The sequence below is a fragment of the Serinus canaria genome, chromosome 7, assembly GCF_022539315.1.
Source record: "Serinus canaria isolate serCan28SL12 chromosome 7, serCan2020, whole genome shotgun sequence".
Lineage (NCBI taxonomy): Eukaryota > Metazoa > Chordata > Aves > Passeriformes > Fringillidae > Serinus > Serinus canaria.
The window spans coordinates 23,287,357-23,298,330 of record NC_066321.1 but is presented as its reverse complement, the minus strand read 5'-3'; the positions used below and the strand labels follow the sequence as shown (position 1 = coordinate 23,298,330).

Here is a 10,974-nt window from a genome sequence, read left to right as displayed (position 1 = left end):
GAAATCCTGTCTTTGTATGATGTTGCTAAATCAAGGGCTTAAGCCTTTGGAAGAGATCTATAGCTACTATGATTTTAAATAGTTGTAAAAATTCTTATCTGTGATAAATACATAGGACTGAGTACTGCAGGTGAGGATTTGGCTCCTAAATCCAAGTTGCCTGTTGTCCAAGTCACAGGGAGCAGTCTCCACTTAAAATTCATACTCTATCCCATCAAGTGTTTTTAACATGCTAAGGCAATTCAAATTAAACTTCTTTAAGTTGTTTAAAAAGGCATTGCAGCAACATTTAGTAGATTTAACTTATTTATTAAATGAAATTTAACAAAAGAATTGAATTTGCAGAACAAACAGCATTTATCTGTTTAACTTGATTGGGGCTTTTTTTAATAAAATGCAGTTGAGTAATACTTTATAATCTTGCCACCATCAGGACATTGTACATTCATTTTTTGTCAACCTGGTTTATAAAAGCCTCATAACTTTGCTTCATATCTTAAGAAAAGGCAGCCAACATATACATGTTAACAATCAAACCTGAATAGAAAGCGTACAATTTCCAAGGCATCATTATCACATGTACTGACTTATGTAAACTATTTCAAACATAAATAAAATGCTTTTGTTTCACTTCCTTGCATTGTTTGTACTCAAAAGAACATGAATGCTTCTTCCAGTATTTGAGGTATATTTTTCACAGTATGCTGTAATGTCAAGCTAATTTCTGTTCAAAGGTTTTTTTGGTTAAAGTGCAAAAATCCACTAAAGCCATTTGGAAGGTAAGCATTTTGGTACAGTTTTCACACAGATTTGCAAGAAAGTATTTCATTCTTGACATACTTTATTTTGACTTTTTAAAAAAATATATGCACATTCATTTGTCCTTGCACTGTAGATATTAGAGGAAAACATACTTTGGAGTGATCCACTTTTTTGGCACCAAATAAAGTGAAAGGAGGATAGAAGATGGTCCCAAATACCTTTGGAATCTGTGGGCATCATGGCTTTTATGGCACCAAGCACTCTTGTAGCAGAAGTGCTTGCTGAAGGCACTTGCTGTGGGTGTGAGTTTCAGGCTAGCTCCCCCAGGATGGATGGTGCAGCTCTGGAGCCTTGTACAGGTGACATTCCATTCTTGGTGACATCCAAGGCCCGGCCTCAAGGCTGCAGTCCATCCTTCTGCTGCAATAAATTCTGTCACTGAAGGAGCTGAACGTTCTCCAGTTGTTCTGGGCAGCAAAGGAAGGTTTGTTTCCATTGTGGCTTGTGCCGTTTCACCAAAGCTAGGTGGCAGTGCAAACTTAGCAAGCTGAAGAAACTTCCTGGAGTTCAGAGCAGTGGTTTGATCCATGTTCCTGCTGAGTCCTTTGCCTTTCTGCCGAGTGGCTGCTGAGGGTGCCTGTTTGGATGGTATTTATCTGACACCTTCCAAGAACCCAAGCTGTCTCTCCAAGTGACTTCCTTATAAAGCACTTTCTAAAGTACTCCATCTAAAGATAAAATTTGGCCCATTATGGGTGGCAGTTGGAGTCTTTTGGGTATATGTGTGTCTCTGTTTTGTCAGCTGAGGCCTGTCTTTTTTTTCAGGTTCTGGAAGAGTGCCAGCACTAAATCCTATAATAAGTACTATAGAAAAATCTTCAAATAAATAAAAATAAATACTTGCTTTAAAAAAACCCCACATAGAAATAATTCATTGGAGAAGTCCAAAACCTTATGGCAGCACTGTCTGAGGAAAGGATGAAGCAAGTAATTCTATCATGCTTGCAAGTACCATGTTATGGATGGCTACAAATTATAATCTCCAATACTTTCATCTTTCTATAGCTGCATCTCCAGGCTACCCCACACAATTCCCTGCTCTGAATTCACCCTTGGCCTTCCTGGTTCTGGCTTGCCTGCGTGTCTAAGTACCTTCAGTGATGTGGCTGTGCCTGTGAAGCCAAAGCTTACGAGGTTACCTGCAGAAGCCCAGAGCTTCTGAGAGCTGTTTTCTGTGTCTGTGTGTCCTACTTACAGTCCTATGGGTTTGAGTTAATTTACCCTTGGTAAAAGGCCAGACAAAGATGAGAGAGGATTTCTTCTTGAAAGCCTGATCAAAATCTTATTGAAACTTTAAAAATAATATATTAACTCATGCTAATGTGTTTGAGATCTTACTTTCCAGGATTGGCCAAAATTATTACTTTCTAGAAATACTTCCTTTTGGTAAGTAATTCTTCTCTTTATCTTTAGTGTTCTTCTGTCTGTTTGAAAACATATATATATATATATATATACACACACACACACACATATATATATATATCTATATATGTCATTTCAAATAGTACTGGGAGACTTCAGAACTAACTGGTTTACCATTTTCATGTTAGAACAGTACTGCAAGGTGTATCCTCCATACAGTTCAAGGAAATAAAGCATGTTTTGTAAGAGCAAGTAAGCTCAAGGCTTAGGTTTCTTGTTGCTGATGTTTCTCCTGTGAATTAATCTGAATTTTAATTTCTTCATTTTAAAATCAAATGTTTATTTGCCATCTTAGTCATTTTTGTTCCCACTTTTAAAACTCCAGCTGTCTCTTCTGTTCGCATCTTGAGGGATCTGTTTGTATTTCCTTTTGAAGAAGCCAATCTGAAATACATAATTTGGAATCTGTTGTCAGCAAATCTTTGTCATCAAATCTAAACCATAAATGATTAATTAAAATAAAAATGCCTATGTATGGCATTTATGAAGTATGGTATTTGCTAGTGCTTTGTCATACCAAGTAATCAAGTGTTTCTCATCAATCAAAAAAGTAGGTTTGCTTTTCCTTCTTCTAATTTTTGGGAGGCTAATGCTCTCCTGTATGGAGTAAAGACTTGGGCTTGTGAACTTTAACAGTTCACAGGATCCAGTATTTTAAAAAATATGGTAATAAAATGTTGCAGTTAAATTTGTTTCATTTCTAGATGTCCATGTAAAATGATGGATGGAGAAAGTCTCCATATAGGTAAAGAAGTTAACAATCTCTTAATCACTTGTCAGAGGATCTGCATCCTTATTAGTTTTCCCTTTCACTTGGGCACAGAATTTTTTTTGTACTTATGTTGCAGTTTGAAATCTTAAACATTTTATGCTGGTATGAAACCATGTGTTAAACTATCAGTCATCATGTGTCAAGTGATATTAAATGTGGAGCACCACTGCACAAAAATCCATTTGATATCATTAAAATACATAAATCATTTGCAAACATGAGATACCATATAAAACATTGTAAAGGGATTTGTGGTGTTGAGCAACAGAAAATGTAGAACATGCAGAAGATGAAATGAAAAAAATGGAGAAATTATTTTGAAGAACCCCAAGTTACAGGAGGAATTATCTTTAGAAAGGACATATAATAATCAAATGTTATTTATTCTTTAACCCAGATCCAAAAATCCTCCAACAGTAAGAACTCCTGACTTGAAGCAACTAAGGAATACTAAAAACCTACCTTCCATAATATAAATGAAAGAACCAGTAACAAGGTAACACCAACTATTAAGCCGAGGGAAATAATTAGCACTGTAACATGGTATTTTGGCTTTTGGTGGTGCACTCCTTCCAAATAGACCTGAAAAACAGAAAATAAGCTCAGTGCTAACTGGTGGGGGTTTCCCCTAATAGATACTAAATAAATCTAGAAAAATTAATTAATTTTAAAAGTCATTAACACTATATTCATTGCTGGTATATAGGTATGTACAGAATTGTGCAATATTAATTGCTGTTAGTTTTTCTACTTTAACACGTTCATCACAAATTCTTAAGAAAATTCTTACATATGCAACTTGCTTGTCCTTATGTAGTTCAATAACTTTTGCACTTTTTTCTGGCCAGGCCGTTGCTCTTACTTCAAACTTCAATACTGATGCATCATCCTGATTAAAAAAAAAAAAAAAAAATTATCTTTTAAAAATAACTTTAACACACTGATTCCTGCCCAGCAAAAATGATAACACAGCTGCTGACATAACCAGAATCTCACACAAACACACAACGGTGCCTTTTCTGAGCACAAAACAAATTAGTACCAGAAGCTGGAATGAAGCCAGGTTGGATTTTACTTAAGTCCACATCCATGCTGCTTTTCTTAGAAAAATACAATTATGAGTTGAAATTAAATCCCCATCCTACATAACCCAGCCAGAATAGGCAAAGCAATACATCCCATAAATATAAAGTGACAAACTAAAATACATATTTTTGTTTTTCATACATCACCTTGTGCCTTAGCATTGGCAACATAAAATAGATTAAAACCTAGAAGATTTAGGTTTAATCATGTTTGAATCATGTTTCACTGTTAGAAAACAAATACTAATACCTTGAATTTATATAAAGGGAATACTGCAAATATGCCTTGAAATGTTCCCCTCAAATATGAAAAATTCATGTGTTACCATTTGTAGAAGTAAAGGAGTAGCCTCCAGATGCAACTGAACTGTTGCTTCTTTTCCACTTTCCATGTTTCCCAGCTTGCAATGTATTTGTAAGCAAAGGCTGTCATTTTTCATGCAGTACTGTACAAGGGAGGGAAAGATTAAAACTTAACTTTATCAACTATATAATCTTAGCATTAAAGACAAGAGGAACTGACTAAAACCAAAGGATTCATCTTTATTCTTGAAAACTCAGGGTATAACTTGAGGCTGTCATCCATCACTGTCATTCCAGAGATGCTAAAGGTACAGTAACAAGAGACCAGCCTAATTGTTATACAAAACACATGTCATTTTTATCAAAAATTCAGTTGTTTTAAGACTGAAAAAGAACAAGTGTCATGATTTGTTTATACATTTGGGGTTTATTTTTACACTGTTATTTGAAATCAGCTTTTATCAATAATGATGAGTGACAATAACTCTGTGCTATCCACTGCAAACAGTGTAATTGTTTGATCCTTACATTTGTACACTGAGAACGAGCACCACTTCACACAGCTTTGGAGAAGACAAAAGCCCAAGGCTGTACATGATTATGTTTGTTACATCTTTAACATTATTCTTTATTCAAGACTACCATGCTGAATACTGGTTGGATATTCTAGTGCAGGCTGTATCTCCATCACTGGCTGATATTTCCTGTGATGTAATGCTTACTTAAAAGCCCCAAATTAACAGTTTTTAAAATTAGGTAGGTTTTTTGTTGTTTGTTTTTGTTATTTTTTTAAGATGGCAGATTAAATACTGTTGTACTTTATCAAAGACAAGGTGCAGGAAACAGATTCCTATGAGGACAAAGCCTCAGCAGTAAAATAGCAGTTGTGGTTTGGACTGTGCAGTGGAGTGCCTGATCTCCAGCAGGTCTGTGAGCAGGAACAGAGGGAAGAGCTGGAACAGGCCACACAAGTATGGCACTCTCCCAGCCTCCTGCACATTTTTAATTGCTTCCCAGCCAAATATGATTTCCACTTATTTTGTAATTCTTGACTTCCATTAACTTGTATAGTCTTCCTTGGAATTCAGTTATTTTTAACATTTGGGTTTTTTTTTACCTTGCTCCTGTTAGTTATGTTTGATGGCACTGTTTTGATGAGGAAAAGACAATGAATATTTGATCTGCATACTTCATGTAATTAAAACAAAGCCTGTTTTCCCCCGATGCATCATTTTCTGTTACTGAATTTCCTCTGCCATTCTGCTTGCCCACTCATTCAGTCCCATACCCCTCTGGCAGTTTTTGTGGGTGCCTGTCATCCACCCAGACTTCAGCAATGTGTCATTAATCAACTTTCTCAGCTCAGTTCTCACCCCTTTCACTAAAGTCACTTATGACTACCCTGAACTTACCACAGGTCCCACCACACATCCTTGGAAGATGGCTCTGTGACTTCATTATATAAGATACACTCTTTTCTTAAGCCTTATTCATACAGTCATTTCCCACTGTTGCCAAAAGACAGACCTTACCATGTGCCTCTTAGTAGGCTTTGAAAAGAAAGTGATGACATCCTTTAATATGCTTTCATTTTTTTCTGTTGCAGTACAGTCTCTGGGATATTTATTATAGTAGCAGTGTCCAGCTGTTGTCTGAAAATAAATATAAGATTATTATTAAAATTTGATTTCCAGAAGTCTGAAAAACGTGGGGCTGAAGATGTTCCTGTTCTAGTTCACTCTGCTTCACCATGGCTAGCAAATCCAACACAGACTGAGGACCTAGCTGACTTTGTTCTGCTTCTCTTTTTCACTGAGTTCATACAGCTACTAATACATTAAGTAGCCCTTGCTTACCTTGATATCCAATGGGTTGAATAATTTGAAGTCCCTGGGTGGAAAAGCATTTGGTATCATTATTTCCAAGCTGGTATTTGGAGACATGCTTGGTCCTACACTGATAACCTTGTGGGGAAGAGGGGAAGAGTTCAACAGTTAAAACTTCAAGGGCAGCTATTCAGGGAACAAAACTGCACATATATAAATAAAAGTGCACAGAATGGGGTGGCAGCTGCTCTGTGTGCTGTCACAAAAGTGGATTTTGTGCTAGGAGTGTTAACATCTTGCTCATTCACTCTGTGGGCTTACTGAGCCCTTCCCTCCTCCAAAGCTGATGAGTAAGTAGTGCTAATCTGTGCTGAGTACCTGAGGTCATGCAGACTGCCTGCCAGGAGAGTATGCAAAAGGAACTAGGAGAGATTTGTGTCCAAACTCCTGCTTTTGATCCACTGAGGACAAGTTTCATGCTATAGGTATTACAAGAAGCTCCTGACTCCTTTTTCTTACCATAATTCCTTTTAAAGTGCTTCTGAAAGGAAGAAGTGGCAACTCAGAACTGCTCTACCATTTTCAATCCTGCTGGTGTTATGGAATTTTTCTCTGAGCACTCAGTGGAAGATTTGCCAGGCCAAAAAAAGTTTTCTAAGAGGGATTACAGCAACTCCCAATCACTAATGCACAAAAATTACTCATGGTGCCCTTGTATTCTTAAAAGTTTCCTTACTGACTATCTAGACTATCATCAGATGCACTAAACATTAACCTTCAAACAGGGATGGCAGAGTTTACAAAGGAAAACTCTTACATGGAAAGTGAAGTTGATATTTTCCTTCATACATGTCACTGCTGAATCTTTCTCTTCTGCTCCATAAACAAATGAGGTTGGTGACACAAACCTACAATGGTTTAGAAATTGTTAATAAACAGAATTCCTATATATCATTAGCATAACTTTCTGCTTCATGCTACCTCCAGTAAGACTGGTTGTAAGAAAACACCCGAGTTTGCTTTTAAGTAGATTTTCCTCTGAAAAAGGCAGATGAATCATAAAAAGTCACAAATCCTCACCAAAGCTACCCTCCATGAATACCCCACAACAAACCCAGATCATGGCTCATGTTGAGCAAGGAATATGAGGATCTGCTATGCTCTGATTAAACACATCTTTCTGGAAAAAATATTCCACTTTTTAAAACATGTTAGTCTGTTCAGAGACAAGTCTGAAGCACCACAGATCCCAATGGTCTCACCTCACAGTGGTAGAAAAAGACTCTCACAAGTGTCTAAGCCAGAGCCCAGGACAGCTGTGCTTAGTCCCAGGATTTTTTAGCTATGTCACACTTCTGCTCAAAACCTCAGTGAATTTAGAACAGTAACAAGAGAACAGTTCTGTGATGTGCAGGTAATACCAACAGGGGACTCACCCATGAGTATTTAACTCGATTTCATATTTTAGAGGTAGAGGTAAAGTCAGTGTGTTATCCAGCAACATGTTCCCATCTTCATTTTTACTACAAAAATGCAAAGAGAAAAATCTGTATTGAAGGCACCACCATAAGCTATACACTATTTCTGTAAAAAATACTAAGCAGACCTTCAGCTTATTAGAATAAACATATTTAATTGGTAACAACATGTCAGGCATTAATGCCCCCCCCCCATTTTTTACAGGCAGAAACCTACTAATTATTTAAATATCTATCACCTATTCTTTTTGGTAGTTTCTCTATTTGATTTGCAGCCAATTTACTTCCTTGCAATCCTGCTTTGCTAAGCATTTCCAGTTATCTGTTTTCCAAAGCCAGTAGTATTTTTCATTGAGCAATTTTTATTAGACTTTACCAGGTAGCATTAATGATGATGCTGAGATCCTCATCTGCTCTGGTTAACGAGCTTGCATCCAAGAGGAAACTATAATCCAGCTGTAGAACATATAAAATTTTCCTTATATTAAATGATAGTGTAAGTTGACACAGTTTCAATGCAAATATTTTATTAAGCTCATTTAGAATTCCCTGCCCTAAAAAAATCAGAACTAAGGAAATACTTGCTTTTTGTGTCTTCTAGTCCCTTTCTATTGACCTAACCCATATGTCCATGGCATTAGTCAGCCCACTTGTCTAGAAGCCAAGCACAATCAGTCAATGCACAATACAAACACTGTTGGCCCTTAATGAATTATTCCAGGGAGTGTTTAAGCAATTAATTTAAAAGTAGCAGAAGAGATACAGATACCAACATGATAAGAGATGTTAGTTGGGAATGAAGACGAGATTCAGAGATTTTTTTTCCTCCTGTGAAAATCCTCATAACATATTTAGGGTGTTTCTAAAGCTAGGAACTCCATTTTCAGCTTACCTTTGAGTTGTGATCCACATATAAATAGCCAACACTGCACTCAAGTGTCACTGCATTAATTTCTTTATCTAATACTGCACAATGTATCTGTTTCTCTTCCTAAAATAAAGAACAAGTTATTAAAATTAAAAAGTTGGTTTTTTTTCAGACACTTCAGATTACATGCACACACTGAAATTGGGTGCTTTATATTTCCCTGAGCCAGGTGTTTGTTATTTCACTGATGCCAATATCCAGGACATCCATGACCACTTTAACAGAACAGATTCTATTGATTATTGCATCAGTTACTTCATCTGCTTCTTGCTTTTACTGAAGCTAAGGCACGTGCACCAGACCCAGAGCCACCCACGTTAAAAGCCAACTCACAAAGGTGGGTTTGGGGGATTCTACATGGAGAACAGTTATTTTTAAAAGGCAGAAAGAGAGGCACAATTAGATTTATGACTTTTTATAAGCTTGTGTATTTGGGAAATATTCTATGAGATCTTTGAGATCACTGAAAACATGACCATCAGCCAAAAAGCCAGCTGTAATGTCCTGAAAATATTTTAAAAATATTAAAAACTTTTTTTATTATTTATTTTAGTCATTACTGAAATTATGTAAATCATCTGTATTGATTAAATTGCACTTGATTTAGGTAGCTAGAAGTCTAAGAGTCTGAAAATTGATGTTTTGGCAGCTTTTGATGAAGGGTCATAGGTTCAGTATCTAAAGAAACTCAACAATTCATAAACATAATTTGAAAAACACCAGGCTGAAAAAGAAAATATCAAAGGATTACTCTTTGAGGGGTTATTTTTTTCCTTACCAATTCTAAAACTCGAATGTAATAAAGACCTTTAGGGATCTGAACATGGAGTAGAGTTTCATATGCATCATCTCCAACATTAAGCAGAGAAATATTCAACAATAAAGTCTTCACACTTCCAACACCCAGGAACGTTTTCTTATCATGAGGCCTATAAAAATAATTATAATGTAAATGGACAGTAATTTCAGAAACAGCCTGTAGGCAAAGCTGCTCTTTTAGGTAGTTTCAGTTGGTTCTGACAAAGCTCAGCTGGAGATGTAAGGGGAGGCTTTACTCAATTCTGTGACTAAGGTAGGAGACCAGTTTTGTGATGGCCACCCCTAAAGGCTGAAGTGGTTAATGATAGAACAAGGGAATTGTCATCAGACCCCTTGTGCTCCTGGCCTTTACAAGAGCAGTCCCTTCCTTTACAGGCCAGAATAGCAAGTATCCCTGCTACAGAACTTTCAGCCATTATTTCAATTCACTCTTTGCACCCAAGGTGTGGGACTGAGTTAACATGAAGAGGGGCACAGTGAAAATGCCTCTCTTCTGATCTATGTAATGTTCTATATTCATGTTACAAGTACAGACACCCTATCAGGGGCTAAAAGTAAACTTCAGCTTGACATTAAAGTTTAATTAAGACTTGCAGAAAGGGTGCCTAGAAATAGACATTTATCAGATATTCTGGCTCGAAACCAAAGCATTAGTCACTGAACACCTTTGGGAAAGAAGCTGGCACTTACAAAAGCAACAGAAGGCAAAAGCACTGCATAAGCAGATAGGTTCCAAGACAAAAGCAAATTAAAGAAAAACACAATGTTAACATTTTGGTGGCTTGTCAAGTTTAGGTTAAATTGGAACGTTGCTTTAGCACTTATATACCCACCACTCACTCCTCTTACCCACGTTAAAGCCAAGCTCATTAACAATATGCTGTCACAAAGATGCCTCCCAGCTTAACACACGAGTACACAAAAGCACCAGGTGCACATCTGGGACTACAACAAAGCTGAACCAGAGCTTTTCCCTGGTAATCATATTTCATTCTTCATTAAAAAAATGCATGATACAGACTAGAAACTTACAGAGCAGGCCAAAATCTAAGCAATTTAAACAAAACATGATAGTGTATACATCAGGACTTGCTACTCAGTAAATAAAGCATTACATTGCCGTCCCTATTTGATTTCATTCTTTTAAAGCCAAAGGTGTTTGCTCTGCTCTTCAAGGATAATGAATGCATTCTGTCAAGACAAAATAAATTATCACTTCACAGCTAACTAGTTTTTAATCGAGATTCTAGGGGCACAAGGTAATTTAAGGTGATACTTCACACTTTATCAAGATATTTAGACTATTTATTTACACTGCAAATCTGCTACTGGGCCTAATGTCAAGCAGATATGTTGTAATCTGTTTTTCTTTCTTAGAGCTTGGAAGTGCTTAACAAAACTGCATTTCTAATGTCACAAATGAAAATGCTGCACAGCCATTCTTTCTGAGAAGTTTATGAAAAAAATAACCATCCAGCCTAAGAAAATGGAAGGTAACATGTTAAAGTGGGCAGAA

General features: G+C 36.6%; 1 protein-coding gene across 1 annotated transcript in view; it reads right to left on the bottom strand.

Moving 5' to 3' along the window:
• Positions 1 to 288: 288 nt before the first annotated feature.
• The window catches only part of ITGA4 (integrin subunit alpha 4), a 32,995-nt gene continuing 22,309 nt past the window's right edge, over positions 289 to 10,974 (bottom strand). The window contains exons 18-28 of the mRNA XM_050976936.1: positions 9,418 to 9,568; positions 8,604 to 8,702; positions 8,088 to 8,167; positions 7,670 to 7,756; positions 7,051 to 7,141; positions 6,264 to 6,371; positions 5,940 to 6,059; positions 4,431 to 4,550; positions 3,810 to 3,908; positions 3,482 to 3,601; positions 289 to 2,631 (exon numbers count right to left, since the gene is read on the bottom strand). Of these exons, the coding sequence (XP_050832893.1) occupies positions 2,539 to 2,631; positions 3,482 to 3,601; positions 3,810 to 3,908; positions 4,431 to 4,550; positions 5,940 to 6,059; positions 6,264 to 6,371; positions 7,051 to 7,141; positions 7,670 to 7,756; positions 8,088 to 8,167; positions 8,604 to 8,702; positions 9,418 to 9,568 (1,168 nt within the window). The 3' untranslated portion in view covers positions 289 to 2,538. The remainder of the gene's footprint in view (positions 2,632 to 3,481; positions 3,602 to 3,809; positions 3,909 to 4,430; positions 4,551 to 5,939; positions 6,060 to 6,263; positions 6,372 to 7,050; positions 7,142 to 7,669; positions 7,757 to 8,087; positions 8,168 to 8,603; positions 8,703 to 9,417; positions 9,569 to 10,974) is intronic.